At 48.3% G+C, this 22,056-nt stretch overlaps 1 protein-coding gene across 1 annotated transcript; it reads right to left on the bottom strand.

Moving 5' to 3' along the window:
• Positions 1–9,744: 9,744 nt before the first annotated feature.
• Positions 9,745–22,005, bottom strand: MAPK7 (mitogen-activated protein kinase 7). Its single transcript, XM_053362980.1, has 7 exons — positions 21,835–22,005; positions 19,041–19,273; positions 17,665–17,830; positions 15,793–16,922; positions 13,490–14,418; positions 12,134–12,261; positions 9,745–10,655 (listed from the first exon to the last, which is right to left on the bottom strand). The coding sequence occupies exons 2-7, from the start codon at positions 19,258–19,260 to the stop codon at positions 10,502–10,504; spliced, it is 2,727 nt and encodes a 908-aa protein (XP_053218955.1). The 5' UTR covers positions 19,261–19,273; positions 21,835–22,005; the 3' UTR covers positions 9,745–10,501.
• Positions 22,006–22,056: the final 51 nt, after the last annotated feature.

Below are 22,056 nucleotides of genomic sequence, written 5' to 3'. Positions count from 1 at the left end.
TTATTTTCTTCTACTTTTCTTCTATTTTCTTTCCTCCTCCTCTTCTGACTTTTCTATTTTTCAATTCTCCCCTTTTTATCTATTTGCTCTTTACTGTATGCGCAGCACTGTTATTCTTTTAAAAAAAAAAAGGCTAGAAATTACCTTTCTCTACTTCCTTCCTTCCTTCCTTCCTTCCTTTCTTCTTTCCTTCTCTCTCTCACTCTCACTCTCTGTATCTCCCGTCTTTTTTCTGTTCCCCTCGGTTCCTTCGTCGGATTTCCGCTGATCCTCCTCGCTTCCACCCCGTCGTCTACTCTCGCCTCTCTCTTTCACAGACGGTACGAGAATCCGTACAGATTTCTGGACGATTCTTAAAACGGTTTAAAGGTCTCCCACTCCGTCCGACGTCCTGATTTGCCGCCTCTGCCGTTTCTTCGACCCCCGTCTTTAAAATCACTCTCCTTTGGGTCAAGGAGCCGCCCCGCCACTCCTTCCTTGCGCCCGCCCCTTCGGTGCCAACATCCAGATGCATCACAGCCGCGCCAGGCGAGGGGTGCCCCGCCCGCCCCGCCCCAGGAAACATCTGGAGGCTGGAGGGCATCGAACCGGTTCCAGGTGAGAGAGAAAGCCTCCGGAAGTCCTGAGAGAGGAGACTAGAATCATTGAACTGTAGAGCTGGAAGGGACCACAAGGGTCATCTAGTTCAACCCACTGTAATGCCAGAATCTTTTTGCGCAGCGTGGGACTCGAACCCATGACCTAAGATTAAGAGTCTCATGCTCTATCAACTGAGCTGTCTTGTTGAACAACCTCAATCTTGTTGGTAACCTCTGAGAGCAGGGCAGTGAACATGCTGCTTTTGGTTCTCTGTATACCTGAAGGAGCATCTCCACCCCCATCACTCTGCCCACACACTGAGGTCCAGTCCCGAGGGCCTTCTGGTGGTTCCCTCCCTGCGAGAAGTGAAGCTACAGGGAACCAGGCAGAGGGCCTTTTTGGTAGTGGCGCCCTCCCTGTGGAATGCCCTCCCATCAGATGTCAAGGAAATAAACAACTAACTGACTTTTAGAAGACATCTGAAGGAAGCCCTGTACTGGGAAGTTTGTTTTTTTTAAAAAAAATATTTTTATTAAGCAATTTCAACATAACAAACCATATAATCACATACATTATTTTTCCCCTTTCCATCCCTCCCTCCCCCCCCCCCAACCAGGGACTTCCCTCAGCTCTCCTCTGTGATTTTTCTCCACATATTATTCTCTGCATGTTATAAAATTATACTTATCCTTGCCTTATCTAGCTATCATGTTCTCAACCAATCAATTTGTGTATGTTTATTCAAAACCTGCCAAGGAGTCCAATTCATTTTGTTGTCTCTTTAAATAATTTGTAAAAAGTTCCCATTCTTCCTTAAAGTCACAGTTGTCCTTATCCCGCAGTTTGTATGTCAATTTAGCCAACTCTGCATAGCTCATCAATTTTTCTTGCCATTGTTCTTTCGTTGGGATTTCCTCATTCTTCTGTATTGGGAAGTTTTTGATGTTTGATGTTTTATTCTGTTGGGAGCCTCCAAGAGTGGGTGGGGTATAAATAATAAAGTATATTATTATTATTATTATTATTATTATTATTATTATTATTATCACCATCACCATCATCATCTGGAAAGAGGCAAAGTCATATGAGGAAGAAGGGACAGTGGGGAAAGAAATAGGGGGTCTGGTGGGTTGGAGAAAAACAGAAAGGTGCTCAGCCTGTCCCACTAGCACCAGGGCAGGTTGGGTCTCCAGGTGTTTTGGGACTACAAACTCCCATCATCCCTAGCTAGCAGGACCAGTGGTCAGGGGTGATGCGCACTCCCTTTATAACGTACTAAGTAAATTTCCCAACTTGAATTTGTATGCAGTGAGATCCCCTTTTCATAAACCTTAAATGCAGAGATTTAGTATTTTTATTATTATCTGCTGCCCAATACTGGAAACAACCTGCAGTTTTATGAGAGTATATATTTAAAGAAAATGAATAAATGAGCAAAATAGGTTAATTTGGATATGCAGAATATATTAAAAATAAATTCAAGGAACCACAGAAAGAGGGGAAGGAAGTCAAGTTTTTAAATGTCAAAATGATTGTAAAATTAATGAAGTGTATAAAATTAGTGAAATGTATAAACTTGAAAAGTATAAATACTTTTTTTATTAAAAAAACAACCTATAGAAATCCCCATTGAAATCTGGGTAAATAATATTTGGAATATGGCTCTATCGGGATGCCTTATTCGCCACAGAAGGGTAATTTAAAGGCACTTCAAGAATAGACCCTTTTGGCAAGACTTGGCATCCATTCGTTTCCTTTATAAATGAGACAGAAGATGCTTTTATAATGCATAAATAAAAACCTTGCTTGTCTACTGCATATTAAACTTAATGGACAAGTTACTGTGGTTATATGTTGTTCTTGTATTTACATTAAAGCCAATAAAAATTATTTGGAGGGGGAATAAAAGCATATTTGAACAACATTCCTTTTTGTTCAAGCTCTTTGTCAGAGAAGTTTCGGGACAAAGTATGGTCATCTTTGGAGTCTCTGAGATTGAAGTCTGGAATGCTAGTGTTTTAGATACCAACTTTGCAGCAATTCTAGGCCTGACTGAATGTTTAGCTATATGCTCCCCATACCCTAGAGATCCAGAATTAGTGTTAAAAAAAACCCAAACCATTGTTTTTTTTATTATCTGGGAAGAACAGAGCAGTGGAGATAATGGTGTCACCCTAATTCAGGCCAAGAAAAAAAAGATACTCTGGCTTTAAATTTTCAAATGACTCATCGTGCCTCACCCCAGAGTGGGAGGACTTGGTTATGAATGCCGCACGCTTCACATCTCTTTTATGGCTGAGAGTATATTGCTAATCCTCTCTGGCATTACAGATTTTGAAAGGTTCCATTCATCTAAACACAAACATTAGTCATTCAGCCCCACAGGAAGTGGAGCAAAGGACTCTCTATCTCTGTGCGTTGCTGACTCAGACCCATTCTCTCCCCCCATGACCCAGGACAGCAGAAAGAGAAGTCCAGTGTGTTACAGCTGATGGAAGAGTCGCCAAATGACTCCACTTCACCACCTCCTGCCCCATATTCCTCACTTCAGTTGTGCAATCTATGGCACTCCCCAGACTGCAGTTGGGTAACTGTTCAAGTGCTCCTTGGAAAAACATAACATTATTGTCTGCAAGGTGGAGCCCTTGAAGGACAAATCAACCCACTCATATGGACAAGGTGGAACGTGTGCAGAGGAGGGCGACCAAGATGATCAAGGGTCTGGAAGCCTAGCCTTAGTATGAGGAACGGTTGAGGGAGCTGGGTCTGTTTAGCCTGGGGGGAAAGGAGAGTTGAGAGGCGATACGATAGCCATCTTCAAATATCTCAAGAACTTGTTTTCTCCTGCTCTGCAGGCTAGGACTCGAACCAATGGCTTCAAGTTCCAAAAAGAAGAAGAGTTTGGATTTGATATCCCACTTTATCACTACCCTAAGGAGTCTCAAAGCGGCTAACATTCTCCTTTCCCTTCCTCCCCCACAACAAACACTCTGTGAGGTGAGCGGGGCTGAGAGACTTCAGAGAAGTGTGACTAGCCCAAGGTCACCCAGCAGCTGCATGTGGAGGAGCGGGGAAGCGAACCCGGTTCACCAGATTATGAGTCTACCGCTCTTAACCACTACACCACACCGAATAAACATCAGGAAGAACTTTCTGACGGTAAGAGCTGTTTGACGGTGGAACAGACTCCTATGAGAGGTGGTGGATGTTCCTTCCTTGGAGGTTTTTGAACACCTGTTGAGATTCCTGTATTCCTCAGGGTCCCTTCCAACTCTACAGTTCTGCGGTTCCAGGATACTGAAATGACCTCTGCATGTGGCTGGACTGAAACATCGTGCCTCACTGGGACACAACAAGTCAGCAACAAACAAACAAAAACAGCAGGAAGTCCCCTTGTGGGGTGGAGACTTCATATTGCTTTTCGGATGAACCCACTAGTTTCTCTTGAAAGGATCTGGACAGCAAAAGCCGGGTGGGAACAGGAAGGCAAGACCCAAAATACCAGCAAAGGATTAAATCTCTGTCGATGGCTGGGTCATGAATGTTAACTATAATTTTTACAGGGGTTCTGGCAGAACCAAGTAATCTGGTTCTCATTATTGCAAATAAATATATTTTCCCGCATCGTTAGAGTAATAAAAAAGTCCTGGCGAAATAAATCACATGAAGTAACATTATGCTACTAAGAACATGGACTTATCATTGTTCCTTTCCGCCCCGCCCCCCCCAAAATAAATCCCAGTACATTTCCCCCCATTTGCTTCTCAAGAAAAGGTGAGAGTGCCCACAGCGATGGCTGGTGCCCATCGGGGCTGGTAGGGTGGAATGCAGGGACGCCAACTGTAGGTGTAGCCAGAGCCAATGAGAGGCGGAGCCAACCATTTTTCTCCCCGCACTCCTCCCAGTTGAGTTGGGGGGGGGCAGTGCCTCATATACCCTCAAGGACCAGCCTCCACTGAGGGCAAGCCATGTGGGGCTCATCTTGAGCTATGTCCAGTCTCTACCCCTCAATATCTGCCACCTGAGGCAGCCGCCGTCTCTCTGCCTAATGTTAGGGCCGGCCCCGACTGCAGAGCATCAAAGCGGCAGTGCCCCACAACAGACTAGATGTGTTTCAAGGAAGGACCAAGACTTGAAGGTGGTCAATAAACCAAGTATCAGAGCCAAAAGGGTGGTGGCATGGAGAAAAATCCTGCGCCTCAAAAACAACGTCCTGAACCAAAGCTGTTTTTGCTTTATATTTGGGAAGAACAGGTTTACAGCTCAGGTTCCTCTGCTTCTTGTCTTCCACACCCCAGATCTCTTTCCGCTGTGAAGAATTAGCTCCTTTTCACAGCACCTGAGATGGAATGAGCACTCGTACAAGCAGCATATTGCTGGCGTGTTAAGATGAGCCACACACAAGACAAAGCAGGTTTTTCCTGCCTGTTTTATCTTTATTTCTACCCTGCCTCCTGGCACACTGCGTTTGAACGTGAATCCAAACTGATGGATTCCTCGGAATTTGGCAAGACGTTAACCGAAGGCTTCCTAGCTCCATTTCCTGCCATGTTAATCAAAGTATTGTCATCGCATTTATTAACTAGCCTTCACCAGAAAGTGCCACAGCAGGTTACAATTTGGAATTAAAAACTAAGCACAGCTGAAACAGATTGCCGTCACAGGAATTGGGTGGCTCTTGAAAACACACATCTCAGATGCCAAAGAGATGCCTCTTCAGCACTGGCCAAAAGATGTGTAGGGGGAAAGCCAGATACACCTTTGTGGGGAAGGAATTCCACTGAAAATGCCCTCTCCTGGTCCATTCTCACCTCTCTGATGATCTTAACACCTGGGAGGGTCTGTAAGGAAGGGACCAGTCTTTTAAGATATTTCAGGACTCCCATTTCAGAATCCGATTGCATTTCAAACATGCCATTTTCACTTGCGATCTTTTTGGCATTTAGGGCTGCACAACTGAGGGCTTATGCCCATGTTTCTGAGAAGGCAGAATTTTGCTGTATTGGGGGGGAGCAGCACAAGAGTTTAAAGATGTCAATCCCAATGGTGCTCAGGTGAGAAGACCTGGCATAAGCTGCCAGCCGCTCTCCGCTTTCGTCATCCCCGTTTGCAGAATAGGAACATTTTAAAAGTCTGACTTCAGGCCTATAAACTTTGCACCATTTCCGCCATATGCATCCCTCCCAAAGGGGCTTGTCCACACAGGTCTCCAGTTTCAGTAAAACAGCAGCTGTCCCATTTAGGCCTCACTGAGCTCAGGTGAGATTTTTACCAACTCCACCTGGGCTGGTGAGGCATCTCCCAGCTGATATGCAAAAATTTCCACCCACCTATAATCTACGCAGCTGGTAGATTGATGTGAACTGTTTTGATCCTCCCCTGTTGCTAGGCTCCTACCCTGCAGTAACCAACCACAGCCAGTGCTGGCGTCTGAATCAAAATATAGGTCGATCATTGCCATGCCAGGCTGAAGGCAGTCCATACCTGTAAAAGGAGCACCAGGGAAGACTTCAATAGCCATGTTGTCTTGGCCAGTCACAGAGACTATAGGCTAGAACAGAGTAGGGGGGAGGGTTTGTGGCCCTCCAGATACTGATGGACTACAATTCCCATCATTCCTGATCACAGGCTATGTTGGCTGAGGCTCATGGGAGCTGGAGTCCAGTAACAGCTGGAAGGTCACAGCTTCCCCATCCCTGGGCTTGACTGGGAATGTTTACTAAGGAGCCAAGAAAGCATTTAGTCAGTGCATGGATTTCTGCTTGTGGATGAGATGAGCCTTTGGGTCCCCCTTCCAGCTCTAGAATTCTATAATAGGATTTTTCCACCACTCCCTTCCCTCGCAAATCCCCTAAATGTAGCATTGGGATTTCTTTAAAAAAAAACCAGAGCAGATCTGGGTACAGAAAAATTGTGCAAGCAGGAATCCTTGGGTAGATGGGATGCTTACATAGAGCTGCATTGAATACAAGCCTAAATGCTCAGCTTAGGCAACAGGAGGAACTATGGTGCAAAGCATGCAAGCCCACATGGGGAGCAGGATGCCTCTGAAAACCAGTTGCTGGGAATCAGAACTGGGGAGAGCTGGTGTTGTGCTCGGGTCCTGTTTTGGGGCTTCCCACAAACATCTGGCTGGGCCCTGTGAGAACAGGCATCAGATGGATAGCTCCATTGGTTATGGTGTCCAAACTTTTTTCAAAGAGGGCCAGACTTGATGAAGTGAAGGGCCATGGGGGGGCAACCAAAGTTGTTGGTTTTTTTAAATGTATATTTATTAAAGATTTTCTTAGTTTACAAAAGTATGTGCAATGTCTCTCTCTCTCTCTTTTTTCTCCAAGTCACATTTTTTTACAGATCAGTTTCATTTGTTGAGACATTAGGAAGAAGGGGGAAAGGGGGGAGATGGGGGGGTCAGGTGGCGATGTTTCTATTTTACTTAATGTGGGGTTTTGTGTCAGCGTCGCTTATGCAGGTTCTGTGCTATTCACTTGTGTTCCTTTGGTTGTGAGAGAGATTGGCCTAGGGTGTGGTTGTTTGTTTGTGATTGACTGTGGTGATCTTTGTTTTCATGTGTGTGTGAGTGGAGTGGGTGGGTGTTTTAGCCATATTGATTTGTATCCAACCAAAGTTGTTAACCTTCTTTTAGGATTGAAGTTGTTGACCTTTTTTAGGGTTGGAGTTGTTGAGGCTTTTTTAGGATTTTACCCCAGGAAATAAACTGCCACAGGGGCCAGATTAAACCGACCGGCAGGCTTCAGGCAGGATTAGGCCCCCGAAATGGACTTTGGACATGCCTGATTTCCTCACTTGCTGACTGCGATGACACTGGGAGAGGATCCCGGCTGAAATCCTGGAGCTGCCAGTCAGTGCCACTCAGGATTACGCCTCTGAAACAGACTTTGGACATGCCTGGACTTAGAGCATGGTGCCGATAATGACAAGGTTGCAGGTTTGATCCCCGCATGGGGCAGCTGCATATTGCAGGGGGTTGGACTAGATGCTCCTCAGGGTCCCTTGCAATTCTACGATTCAAGGAAGCTGAACGAGATCGGCCACTGGCCTCATCCAACAGGGCCCTTTTTACATGCTAGTAATCCTACAGGAAACAAGGAAAGACACAATACAAACACTGCACCACTCCGGCTTTTTATAAATCACAATTTTAATAGAAAGTTTAATGACAAAAATCATCACGAGATGGCACCATCGCTTTGGAGAAAATCCACCACACACAGCCAGCAGCACTCAAGACTCGGACTAAAGACAATGTACACACAACAGACACACACAAGAATCCATTTCAACTCTGACCTCTGAATCTTCAGAGGTGCGTTTTCTATCTCCACCCAGCTAACCAAGCACAGAAAGTATCCGAAAATCAACCCTGCGATCTGGCCAAAATCCCAACCTTCACCCCTTCGTAGGAAAATGCAACTGGGGGCGAGGTTACCCTTGACAGAGGGAGAAGGAAAGAAAGAAAGAAAGAAAGAAAGAAAGAAAGAGAGAGAGAGAGAGAGAGAGAGAGAGAGAGAGAGAGAAAGGACATCATTGGTTTCTCTTGATGCCGCAGGAATAGCTGAACCCAAAATAATCTCAGTTCAAGTAAACAAGGCCCCAGTTTAATGTTCCAATGCAGTCCTGGGCTGCAGAGTTTTCCTAGTGGGCCACAATGAACCAAGAGGGAAGGTCACCTTTGCTATGCAATGTTCACGGTTCCATTGGGTGGGGGGCAGAAGAGAGATCTCTGCCACCGGCACCCCAAATGTGGAATTCTCATCTAGACAGGCGTGTTGAAAACAAGTAACGTCTTCTAGAGCTCAGCTTACATAAACAAGGCCTCAAGGCCTGCTGCACGCAAGGGAAGACGGCTGGCTAAGGCACTCCTGGAAATCTGGGGCACCATCGTCTTGGTGAAAACAGGACCATCACCACCCTACGTTCGCGGCCACACTGCATCCTCCGGGACTGGAGACTCTCAACACGGCAGAGCAGCTCCTGAGGAAGGGGAAAGTCTGGCTCCTCCATAGCGAATTTGGCGCCATGGTCTCATGGGAAGAAACGGCTAGTGGGCTGGCAAGATGGCAGCTTCAGAGGCCTTCTTGGTGACTAGGCCTACCTGTTGCAGCCAAATGGAAGCCACCTGAAACCATCTTCATATGAGACTCGCACACAGGACAAGAGCAGCCGGCCAGGCAAGTTAGCGGAGGGTGCAGGAACTTCCATTAGCTCAGTTGTGCATGCAGAAGGTCCCAGGTTCAGATCTGATTTCAAATCCAGCTGGGGACCACCACTCCACTTGAAACCCTGGACAGCCGCTGCCAATCAGTGTGGACAATACTGGGCTAAAGGGACCGATGCTCAATAACAAGGCAAGGCAACTCCCTAGGCTTCTAACTCACCCCTCCGGAAGGGGATCCACGGCTGCTGCGTGGAGAGGCGGGCACCATGTCCTGAGCCATCTTCCACATAGCAGCCGCAGAAGAAGAAGAGTTTGGATTTGATATTCCGCTTTATCACTACCCTAAGGAGTCTCAAAGTGGCTAACAATCTCCTTTTCCCTTCCTCCTCCACAACAAACACTCTGTGAGGTGAGTGAGGCTGAGAGACTTCAGAGAAGTGTGACTAGCCCAAGGTCACCCAGCAGCTGCATGTGGAGGAGCAGGGAATCGAACCCTGTTCCCCAGATTATGAGTCTACTGCTATTAACCACTACATCACCCTGGCTCCCAAGACACACCTTCACCTGATGGGTCATGCTTGCAGGAAGGCAGGCATTTTAGACAGAGCCAGGAAAGAGGTCCCAAAGCGGAGGAATGGCAGGGAATTGCAACTCCCCGTCAGCCAAAGGCCAGAGACGATGGGAGTTGTAGTCCAGCAACACCAGAAGAGCCCGTAATTTCTGCATGTCTGCTGAGGGCGGTTCAGGGTTCAATCCCTGCCATTTCCAGTTAAAAGGAACCCTGCAAAATTCCCCCCAAGATCTTGGGAGATGTATCCCAAGGTCAGAATGCACAGCGCCAAGCTAGACAAGCCCCCTTGTCAATATGAAGGCAGCTCCTTCTGTAAGGTGGCTGCCACCAACTTAGATGGCTTTCAAAGAGGATGAGGCAATAATTCGTGGAAGGTAAGGCTGTCAGTGACTGCCAACCACATGGGCTGACTAGCTTATTCCTCTGCTGCGAGAGGCAACATGCCCTCGAATGCTGAGAATCGCTGTTGCGCTTGTGTCGTTCTTGAGAGCTTCCTGTAGGCGTCTGATTGGCCGCTGTGAGAACAGGATGCTGGGCTGATCCAATAGGGCCCATCTTACCTCCTTATTCCCACCCCCCTTTCCCCGCAACAGGGCGATCCTCTCATACGATCCAGCGCTTTCAACACACTTTTTATAAAAGGCAAAGCGTGCTATGGCTGCGCATTTGGCACTCGTGTTTCTCGCCCGTCATCAGTAAACGTGGAAAAAAGCGTTTACACGGATGCTCGCCCCTCAAACAGTGTGAGGAGAGAGGTGTCCGGTTCTCAGGCCATGAGGCAAAAGGAAAACACAGTGAGGGGTCAGGAAGGCGTTCCCTCAGCAGGTAATGGACAACAGGTAAGACAACAGGTAATGGATCCACCTTTTAGTGTTGTCGGCTGAGGTTGTTACCTGAACAGCTTTCATTCTTGCGTCCTGCAACACACCCGAACAGGAGGGACAGGGGTGTTGCCTGGGCCACCCTCAGACCTTTTTTGTAGAAAGTCCAAACACCAGCTCAACCCAGCTGGTGCTTTGAAAAAAAAGGAAGGAAAAAGGCAGGCACTGCGGTGACGTTCCCAGCCAGAGTCGCCAAGAAGGCCGTGAAGAAGACCCAAGCGGGGCTCAGACTTTATCGCACCCAGCCGAAACGAAACAGGAGGAAGACAGCAGAAGGGAGAGGCAACTTTTTCAGGCGTCCTGCAGGTCTGGAATGTCAGAGAGGATCATGGGAGAGCCCAGCTGCAGTTCCTGCTGGAGGGATTCCATGTCGGCGGGGTTCATGCGATGGACTTCCAGCCAGTCAGCGAGGAGGGAGGCCGAGAGCGGGGCAGAGTCACCTTGACTAAGGCAGGAGGAGGAAAGAGGGGAACAGGTGAAGGACAAGACAATGGGCGAAGGACAAGACAAGGCAGCTGACCAAAAGTGTACCATTTTGCATAATGCTGAGAGCTCTTCATGCAGGAAGGAGGGGATACAAAACAGTCTAGCCCTGTGCAGTGTAATGCCCTCTTTGGGGTGCCTAGAGCACAGCCCTTATTGGCACTTGGCAGATGCTGTAGGACAGGGTTTCTCAAACCTGGGTCTCCATCCCTAACTGGAAAGACCAGTGGTCAGGGAGTCCAAAAACAGCTGGAGACCCATGTCTGGGAGATCATGCTCTAGGACAATGTTCCTCAACCTTGCGCCTGCAAAAAAAATGTCGCTGGACTACAACTCCCATTGCCCCTGACCACTGGTAAAGGACGATGGGATCTGTAGTCCAAAAACATCCAGAGGCTAAATTAAGATCAGGGCTTCCCAAACTTTGATCTGCATGTAAATATACAATTTAAAAAATCATACACTAACTAGCGTGGGGCATTGCAATTGCTACAACCGGCAGGAAAATTGTTAAGAGGTCCACCAAGACCCTCAGCAATTTTCAGGTGGTCCATGGAGTAAAAAGCTTGGGGCCTGCCAATTTGGAGCACCTGAATAGTCAGGGCACCTTCCCTTTTCCTTTGATTGCCTCTTTAAAAGTTTGGAATTTCTATATGCGAGGGAAAGGGAATTTGCAGTCCTGCAGGTGTCATTTGACTAAAGCTCCCATCATCCCTGATCACTGGGCCATACTGGTTGGGGCTGAGAGGGGAGGAGGAGACTGCAGAGAAGCAGAACGAATCTGTCTTCACAGCTGAAGATACAGGGCAGATCCCAGGGCCTGTACTAGCTTTTGCAGGAGGGGAATCCCATCAACAGGAAGGCTCTAGAGAGCAAACACAATTCTTTTCTTCCTCTAGAGAAGTCACACTTTGTTAACTGCTGGTAAGGAAAGAACACAGGGGCAGGATACTGGGGAAAATCCATATATTTCAGGTTACTATCCTACAAATCCAAATGAGGCAAGTTGCACTGATTTTGGTCAGAGAAGGGGATGCTGAGAGCAGACATTTCTATCTGCAGAGGATGTCCAGAGTGCTGGAATGTGTAAGCAATAAGCACTGTCTGTCTGTAGCTAGGAAAAAAGTCTGAAGTGACTCATGATGTGTCATTCCAGAGCTCACAAATGACAAGAATTCTAAAAATGACAAGACTTCTAAGCTTTAATTTAAACCACTGATCATAGAATTCCAAAGCTAAAGGTCCCTTCCCTTTAGCTCTCAGCTGCCTGGCCCTCAGTGATGTCAGAGCAGGTAAGCCAATGGTAGCCGACCAATCTGTGGCCACACCCCCACAGCTCCACCGTCTTGAGGGAATAGGTCGTAAGCACGCTAGTGAACATCTGTGAGCAAATGGCACATAACTCTGTTCCACTTACAAGCCCAGGCAAGCAACTCTTACCTCTCTCTGTTCTCCCCAACCATGTCGAAAGATTGGTTCAGAAATTCTTCCAGGTCAAATCCAACCCCATAGCCAGCTCCACTGCCTTTTGGGGTGCCAGAGAAAACAGGGGGCAAGAGGTCTTCCACCTGGAATCAAGAAAACAGTGGATTCATTCCTTGTGCAGAGATCAGCTTATCACAGGTCGTCATCAGGAACCAGCAGAGATCAGTGGACAACATACACAGTAGTAGTCAATATTATTTTTTACGCAGAGTACACCCACTGAAATTAAAGACTAGCATGACTAAGTGAAGTCCACTAATTTCAAATGGGTCTGCTCTGAGTAAACTTTAGCTGAAAACCATCCACACTCCCCTCTGCCAGGCTACATAGAGCCAACAATATTTTTATTTTATTTTTATCACATGTGTATACGGCCCTACATCTGTAAATCTCAGGGCAGTTCACAACAAAAAACTACAATATAAAAAACACAGAATGCATAAAAACAACCATACAAACCAGGGTCCAAATTCAGATAATTTAGTTGTGCTTAAGATCCATTGAAATCAAACAGGGAAAGTTGGCTAAGGCGATTAAACACTATTAATACTAAACACAATTAATTTAGTCAACACCAGTGTTCTATGGATCTAGGCTACAGAGAATTCACCATATTTTTCGCTCTATAAGACGCACCAGACCACAAGACGCACCTAGTTTTTGGAGGAGGAAAACAAGAAAAAAAATATTCTGAATCTCAGAAGCCAGAACAGCAAGAGGGATCGCTGCGCAGTGAGAGCAGCGATCCCTCTTGCTGTTCTGGCTTCTGAGATAGCTGTGCAGCTTGCATTCGCTCCATAAGACGCACACACATTTCCCCTTACTTTTTAGGAGGGAAAAAGTGAGTCTTATAGACCAAAAAATACAGTAGTTAGTGCAAAACGTTGGCAGCATTAAGATAAATTCAACAGTGTTAACAAGTTTTGATGGAAGCAATAATGGAATTCTGAATGGTTTAGTTTATATAAAATACGCAGGGATTTATGCTATGCAAAATGAACCATGGAAAGAGATGAAAGGAAGTCATTGGTGTTTTAAGGTTGTTTAAATAAATGTTCTAAATTGTAACACGGAAAATTTAATAATAAAAAAGTAATAAACAAGAGAGAGAAAGAGAGAATTTAGTTAGTGAAGCAGTGAGAGGGCGACCGGCATGGATCAAATGAGCTCTTGAGGGGCTGCCTGGAAAAAAGTTAGGTGGCCACGACCTCATTGCCAAGTGACCCCCAGCTTCTCCAAGCACCAAAAACAAAAAGGGTATCCCCCCAATTTCTCTAGAGAGCAACTAGCAATACAGAAAAAAGGCATCACCTGGGATTTAGACAACTGCTGTGTCACCACGTTGATATCCGGAGGCTCTGACGGCAGTCCCGGGGCCATGTGGGGCTGGGCGGGTCCCCCGGCTTCGTCCCCAACCAAACCCTGTGGTGGCAGCTCAGGCTTGCCGCCCACCTCTGCCAGAAACAGGGGCTGCTCCACGCCAGCCCTGGGTCCGTAGCTCACAGCTTGTTCCGGAAGAGTACCTCTAGCGGGCACCACCTCCGGCTGCGTCACCGGCAGCTGCCCGGCCACGGCCCAGTTTTCAGGTGCCTGGGAGACACCGCTCCAGGCGTTGAGGGCCGCCACACCGTAAGGGCCCTGGAAGATCTGCCCAGAGGTGTATTTGACGCCTAGGAGGCACTCCGGTTTTGGGGGGGCGGCTTTTGGACACGCCGGGGCAGTGACCAAGAAGGGGGCTGGCTGCGCTGGGAAGAAGTGGACCACGTTGGCGGCAGAGCCCTGGACGGGGGCCAGCTCCGCCCCCACAGGCACGAGAGTCAGCTTGGGCCCACACAAGCTGGGCACCCTCTTGTCCGGGAAGGCGAGGAAGTCGGCAGGCGCGCCGCCGGCAGGGGTCGTGGGGACGTGGCTGGCAGGGGGCGGCTGAGGTGGCAAGGGGTTAGCAGGAGGGGCCTGAGGCAGGATGTGGGCGGCTGCGTTCGCCTGAAGAGGGACAGCGGACCCATTCTGGAGTGGCTTGTTCTGGTTACGGTCCACCATCTTGGTCCACCTTTCCAGAAGGTTCCGGTCGTTCTCGGTCAACATTCCCTTCCGCTCCCGCTCCTTCTCCTTCTTCTGCTTCTCACGCTCCTTGGCTCGCTCCTGGCGCCGCTTACGCTTCTCCTCACGTTCGCGCTGGCGCTCCTTTGCCGTGACCGGTCTGCGGATATCAGGCGTCTCGGGCAGCGTAGAGGGCGTATCTGCGGAAGAAAGGGAGAGATTGCGGGAAGTGGATAAACACCCAGCATTTACTGCTGCCCTGTATTATGCAGCCGCTACGTCTATGGTCAGCGATTCAGTTTCACCTGTGTATCATAGAATTCCAGATTTGGAAGGGAACCCCAAGGGTCATCTAGTCCAATCCCCTGCAATGCAAGAATATACAGGTGGCCTGAATGGGAATCAAACCCACAACCTTGGCATTATCAGCACCACACCGTAACCACCTGAGTTAACTTTCCATGCTAGGAAGCTTATGCTTGTGGAAAATCACTAAATTTGTGAATTCCACCAATAGTCCAGCTCTGCAGGAATCACTTCACACAGGGCACATCTTTGGAAATATCCCAGATCACCTAGCCTACCCTTCCCTTCATGACAGCAGCTGCAGTCCACAACATCTGGAGAGTGTTAAGCAGGGGGAAAGTGGCTTAGAGGGTCCTACTGCCCATCAGCCTCTTCTTTTCTCTGCCTCCCAGAACAATTGGAAAGACTCCGCTCTCATAGGGGAACATTTCCCCCAAATGTGAAGATCTGGGATGGGGAATGTGTAGTCTGTTGAACTACAACTTCCTTCAGCCCCAATTAGAGTGCCGAAATCCTCCAGTCCATTGAGGGCTACCTTTGCAGGTGACCCGGAAACTACAACTAATCCAGAATGCGGCAGCTAGACTGGTGACTGGAGTGGCTGCCGAGACAACATAACACTGGTCCTGAAAGACCTACATTGGCTCCCAGTACGTTTCCGAGCACAATTCAAACTGTTGGTGCTGACCGTTAAAGCCGTAAACGGCCTCGGCCTACTATATCTGAAGGAGCGTCTCCACCCCCATCGTTCAGCTCAGGTCCAGCTCAGAGGGCCTTCTGGCAAGAAGCAAGGTTACACTGAACCAGGCAGAGGGCCTTCTCAGTAGTGGCACCTGCCCTCTGGAACGCCCTCTCTTCAGAAGTCAAGAAAATAAACAACTATCTGACTTTTAGAAGACACCTGAAGACAGCCCTGTATTGGGAAGTTTTTAATGTTTGATGTTTTATTCTGTTTTTAATCTGCTGGGAGCCACCCAGAGTGACTGGAGAAACCAGGCAGGTATAAATAATAAATAATTATTATCTCCTCTCACTGCTGCCTTGCACCAAACTGCTTCCTTGAAACCCTTGGGAAATGGCCGTAGCACCAAAGTAAGCCTTGCATTAAGAAGGGTCCCAGGTTCAATTCCCAGCATCTCCAGGCAGGACTACAAATGTCCTGTCAGAAACCCTGCAGATACACTGCCAATCAGCGGAGCTAATCTTGACCTAGATGGACCAATGGCGTGGCTCGATATACGTCAGCTTCCTTTGCTCCAAACCCTTACCTCTGGCCTTGTGCCGGAGAGTCGATGACAAAATGGCCGCACGGAGGGCAGCCTTGGTGTCGTCCGAGATAGCGCCTTCCCGCTTAGGTGGAACAGCGGCCGGAGCGCCCTCTTCGGCCTTCACCTCCGGCTGCACAACGGCCGACGGCACTGGCGAAGAGGTGAGGTCAATCGTCTCCGTCAGCAAGTAGGGCCCGGGAGACGCCATGGCATAGTCTCCGTCTCCAGCCCGAGGCGAGCCGGCACTGGGCATGTCAACGTCGCGGCAGCAGAGGAGCAATGCCTGGCCGCCTCCGCCGACGACTGCCTGCTTCAGGGCCGGCTTGAAGCTGATCTGCCGCCGAATGCCCTCCCGGCGCTCGTGGAAGTCGTTGATCTCGGCCACAATGGCCTCCTTGATCTGCTCCTTGGTGAGCACCCGCTTGTCGAAGTCGAAGTCGAAAGCCGGGACGCAGTCAGGCTCGTCGTCCGGGTCGTGGTACTTGGCCAGGAAGGGGTAGTTCAGCGCCTCCACCACAGAGATCCGCTCGCGGGGGTCGAAGCGCAGCATCTTGGAGAGCAAGGCCAAGGCCTTGCGGTCGGCGTTCTGGTAGAGGCTCTCCCAAGGCACCGGCTGGCGCGACGGCAGGCTCTGGACGTAGGCGCGCACACGGTCGGCCCCAATGGAGTGGACCACTTTGGCCGGAGGGGTCCCCAGGACCGTGATGATCAGCTGCAGCTGGTGGATGTAGTTCTTCCCCGGGAACAGCTGCTTCCGCCCCAGCATCTCGGCGAAGATGCACCCGACCGACCACATGTCGATGGCTTCCGTGTACTCGTGGAGGGAGAGCATCAGTTCCGGGGCCCGGTACCAGCGCGTGGCCACGTACTCGGTCATGAAGTACTTGTACTCGTCGGGCTTGGTGCAGAGGCCGCGGGCCATGCCAAAGTCGCCGATCTTGAGCTCGCAGTTCTCGTTGATCAGGAGGTTGCTGGGCTTCAGGTCCCGGTGGATGACGTTGGCCGAGTGGATGTACTTGAGGCCCCGGAGGAGCTGGTAGAGGAAGTAGCGCACGTGCTCCAAGGTGAGGGGCTGAGAGGAGTGGATGATCTGGTGCAGGTCGCTCTCCATCAGGTCCAGCACAACGTACCTGGCCAAGGGAAGAGCAGGTGTGGTCAGTCAAGGAGAGAACCTGAATATTGTTCCACCACAATATTCACTGGAGGCCTTTTGGCCAGACTCTGTCTCTATCTCACTCTCTCTTTTCATATCATTTTTTAAATATAAAATTTATTTATTTGTTTTTTACAGAGATATGTCAAACGTAAATCATAAAAACAAGATTCCAAAGAATCTTCTGGACTTCCGTCTTTCCCTTTGTGGGTCCTATTCTTAATCCTTTCCTCCCACATCTTTTATGATAATTCAAATCCTTTACCTCTTTCATTATATCCAGAATTCCTTTTCATACCATTTTTATTGTCTCCAAAAACATTTCAAAGTGTTTATCAACATATACTTTTTTAAAAACATACGAAGTTTCTTCTTGACTTCCCACCGCTTCTTTCCCCAATGTTTGTTTTTTATTCCTTTTTATTAGCTGTTTTGTAGCACATCTATTTGTATTGTCTAAACCTTGCTACCATTAAATCTACTGCTTATATTTCAATTTCTGCCAGCGACTTCATATACGGGTGATCATTTGATAGATCAGTGGTCTCCATTCTTCCTTAAACACTTCATCATTATGCCCTCTTGATTTGGCAGTTAATTTTGCCATTTCAGCCTAGTCCATGATAACGGATATATTAATGAGGATACTGGGAGGAAACTGAGATTTTATTTTTTCTTAAGGGCCGCCCCCCTTTATCCAGGGAAAGAATAGCACTTACACAGATTTGAATTCCGCATAAGGCACAGAGGGCTTAAGGATGTCCTTGATGGCAATGATGTTGTCATGCTTGAAATGTTTGAGGATCTTCAGTTCGCGCAAAGTGCGCTTGGCGTTCATCACCACATCGAAAGCGTTGGGGATTTTCTTGATCGCCACCTGCTGGCCTGGCAAGGGAAGAGCAGGGGAAACAGGTTCAAAGCATTAAATCAGAAAGGCATACATCTCATGCATCCGGATGCGTCACTCACCTGGTCTTTCCCTCCTTCCCCTGGAGTGCATTATGGTATTTCTCCCCCTCGCAACAACCCTGTAAGGAAAGCTAGGCTAGGCTCAATGCACCTGATGTCTCCCACTAAGGTTTAAAACCAGCTCCCTCTGCTTCACGTCCAACACCCTGAGTCAAATTAGATGTGATGGGGCAGCCCAGTTTACTTTGACATGTGATTGTCTTGTTCACATATGACATGTGAAGAATTGAGAACTGCTCTCTTTTTTAGGGAGGGAATCCTTTGATTTTTCAATTTTTAAAAAATCATTTTTAATAACAGATTACAGAAAAAATAAAGAAAAAATAGTTTAAACTTGGTAAGCTGTCACAATTGTAAATGAAGAAATATTTATTTTTTGCATTTCTATCCCACGTTCCCTCGCAAAAGTAGCTCAGGTTGGTGCACATGGTTCTCCCCCTCCTCATTTAATCCCCACAACAGCCCTGCGAGGTAGGTCAGGCTGAGAGGCAGAGACTGGCCCAAGGTCACCCAGTGAACTTCATGACTGAGTGGGGATTTGAACCCTGCTCTCTCCCAGGTCCTAGTCTGATGCCACACGACAGGATACAGCTATGCAATTTACCAAGTTAACATACCAAGAGGAAAGCGATGTGTGGCATATGATCACAAAGGGTACAGTTACAGTTCAGTGTTTAACATCAATGGGTGCGTCACCACCACCCCCAAACTCTGTTTTTATTCCCAGCCAGGCTCCAATGAGTTGAGCCGGAGAGAAAAGAAATCCCTGGGGCATCACAGCGCAGAGCAGCCAATAAGGACAAGGCCCCAAAGCCTCAATAGTCAGCTGGGGGACACAATCCGGCCTTACTGGGCAAAGCCAAAGCCTCACCCCAGTCAGACAGTGGACAACCAGGTGTCTAGAGAACCAAAACCTGAGCACAAGAGCATTCTTTCCACTTGGGACTCCCAGGAACTGGTATTCAGACACAGACTGCCTCCAACAGTGGAGGGAGAACAAAGCCCCTGTGGAGAGACTTATTCGCATCCATCCATTTGCACGGGCCCCACCTCTGCGCAGTCAGAGACCAAACAACGGCATCCTCTCAGCTTCCATCCAGCCCTGGCGCTTTCCTCCCTCCCTTACCTGTGTCCTTGCGGCGTGCCGAGCTCACCACGCCGTAAGCGCCGGTGCCAATCGTCTCAATGACCTCATATTCGTCCCCCACCTCAAAGGTGACGTCGAAGGAGCGCGCCTTCAAGATGGCCAGGTTCTTGGCTGCCACCGTGGCCTGGTGAGCTGGCTCCGGCTTGGCTTGGGCCCGAGCCGCTTCCTCGCCGTCATCTTCAATCGGTGGCTCCGCCATGGTCTGTGGGCTCCTGTCAGAAAAGGCCAAACGTGTTTAAGGAAGGACCACTGCCCTCCTTACCAAGGGGCACCATCTACCATCCCCCTTCTCCACTGCATGAGATACAGCAGACAGTTAAAATAATAATAATAATAATAATAATAATAATAATAATAATAATAATAATAATAATTGTATTATTTGTGCCCTGCCCATCTGACTGGGTTGCCCCAGCCACTCTGGGCGCCTTTGAGGTGTTGGCACACAGTTTCCAGGGTGAATCCCATTCAGCTCCTTCATTGCACAGCTTTTGACACACAGTGAAAGTATTGCTTTTACAGTGAGCATTATTTGTTTACTGATTAACATTTGTTTATTAAAAAATACTGCTATATGGCCTGCCTCATTAATTCTGGAGGCCAGCAATGTCCAAATGGGTATAAAAACATTATAATACGGGGCAGCGGGGTGTTCATGTGTGTGTGTGTGAAATTGTAAGACTAGGGCACAGTTAAAATGGTACGGTACCAGCAAAAGCCGCAGACATTAAAAACATTTAAAGCAGACATTGGCAGTCCTGGGGTCCTTCAGGAAGATGGGCATGATATCACTTTGATAAATAAATTTGATAGACAGAAACAGATCTGTGTTTTTAAAAGGACACCTGAAGATGACTAATGGGTGCATTTGCCAAGGGAATGGTAGTCCCACAGTGCAGGAATCACCACAGGAAAAGTCCTTCCTCTATGACTGTTTACTGCACTTCCATGGCAGTGATGCAACCAGGAGGGACTCATCAGTTGATCATAATGATCATGTGGGGCAGAGGTGGGGAAGCTCCAGCCCACAAGCCTAGTTAGGCCCGGAATGGGTCACAATTTGGTCCCAAGGCCATTCCCACCCATCCACCCACCCACACCCTCCTATCACACATTTGACGTTGTAAGTAATTTCAGGTGTGCAGCAGGTAAGGACACAACAATCGGATGTTACCACAACCCCTTTGAAGTTTGACAGGGGGTACCTCCACTCACTTATCAAGGTTTTGGGGGTTTAATCCAGTTCCTCACTCCTGGTGTAGGAAAACAGGGAGAAAGGTATCCTGGTCCCAAGATATTTAGGGCTTTCTAGGTCCATACCAAAATATCAAACATGACCCAGTAGCTTGGGGGCAGCCAGTATAACTCCTTTAAGCGTGATATAATATGTACAGTAATAGTATTTCCCAGTAAGTAGCCAAGTGGCTGCATTTTATATCAGTTACAGCTTCCAGACCAGCCTAAAAAGCAGTCCCAGACACAGCGTGTTAGTGATACTGAGAGGCATTGTTTTTTTAAAATATGCTGTTCACGTTATGTGTTCCAAACATTTTAATCAGCATTTAACCGTTTTATAGTTCTCCAACTCAGGGTCCTTGATGAACAGAAAGAACTATACGGTATTTCAAATATATTGGCATGTGCCAAGGTTACTTAGAGATATCAGCTACCCAATGTGGTTTATTTCCCCACCCCCCGGGTAGTTGTTTTTAATTGCTATAGCTGTCACCTAGGCAAAATATATTAAGATAAGCCAACAGTACAGTGATTTGCAAATCAAGAGCAAAAAAAAAATGGGATTAGAGGATGAAAGGAGTAACAAATATCTTATCCCTGAATGGGATTTATTCCTTATTTCAGAAAACCTGGAACCCCACATTAGGCACACACTATCCCACAGAATAATAATCCTTAGCTGCTTGCACAAAGCAAAAGGAGATCAACACACAGGTTTGTGGAGGTTCTCCGTCGTCACCCAGGATATTCAGGGGGAAGGCAGGTGGGAAGGACAGACAGCAGAGAATGGTGCGTGGAAGGCAAACAAACAATGGCAGCTGCCATTCTTTTTAATTTCATGGGACAGAGGAAAAACGATTGGGAGGGCAGGCTGGGGGAAAATGCCAGCTAGGTCTGGGATAAGCGAGGAAGGGGACATGATGGGATGGCCAGAGCAAAGACATTATTCCCCCACCCGACATGTGGTGGAATGCTGCGAATGGGGGAAAGGGAAAGATGCCAAAGAGAGCATCTTAGCCCATCACAGCCCCCCCCCACCAGAAAATAAATTGGAATGGAAGCTATTATGGGATAGAAGAGAAAAGGGCTGCCCCTCCATATCTCCCAGCAAACCAGCGGCGATAAGGATCCATCAGAAGCGGGCAGTGGGGAGAGTTGGGGTTCGAGATGTCAGTAAGGAAGAATAGGGAATATTATGGAATAGAAAAGGAGGGGTTGTCTTCCGCCATGCAGTGGGTGGAGGGGAGGGCGGAGAGAAGGGGAGATGTGAGTTGGGGGGGGACGTGCATTTCGAGGCTTTTGGTCCTCGGGGGGCGGAAAGGGGAAAGAGGCGACGTATCGGGCGGAGGAAAGGAGGAGAATAATAATTATAGTAGTAGTAATTTTATTATTTATACTTATCATGGGGAGAAAGAAGCATTGCAAAGGCAGGAAGGGATCTTGCAGTGGGAAAGGCTGAACCCTGAACCCCTTCGCCGTGCTTCTTAATGGAGGGGGGCGGAAAGAAGGGAGGGGGGAATGAAAGGTGCTTGCTCACCTGCCAGAATGCAAGGGGAGGCGCAGCAGCCCTCCGGCAGACTTGGGCGGTTCCCTCTCCGGTCCGCCACTCCCTCGCCCTGGCCGCCACCTCCTTCTTACCTCGCCTCCCCCAGAATGCCCGGATGTCACCGCTCCGAACCCGCCTGGGCCAATCAGAACGCGTGGGGCGTGGCCTCAGCCGGCGAAGATCTAAGCGGCGGCTCGTCCAAAAAAAAAAAGG

This window comes from Podarcis raffonei, chromosome 13, assembly GCF_027172205.1.
Source record: "Podarcis raffonei isolate rPodRaf1 chromosome 13, rPodRaf1.pri, whole genome shotgun sequence".
Taxonomy (NCBI): Eukaryota; Metazoa; Chordata; class Lepidosauria; order Squamata; family Lacertidae; genus Podarcis; species Podarcis raffonei.
The sequence above is the reverse complement of the archived record's forward strand: the minus strand, read 5'-3'. Positions and strand labels throughout refer to the sequence as shown.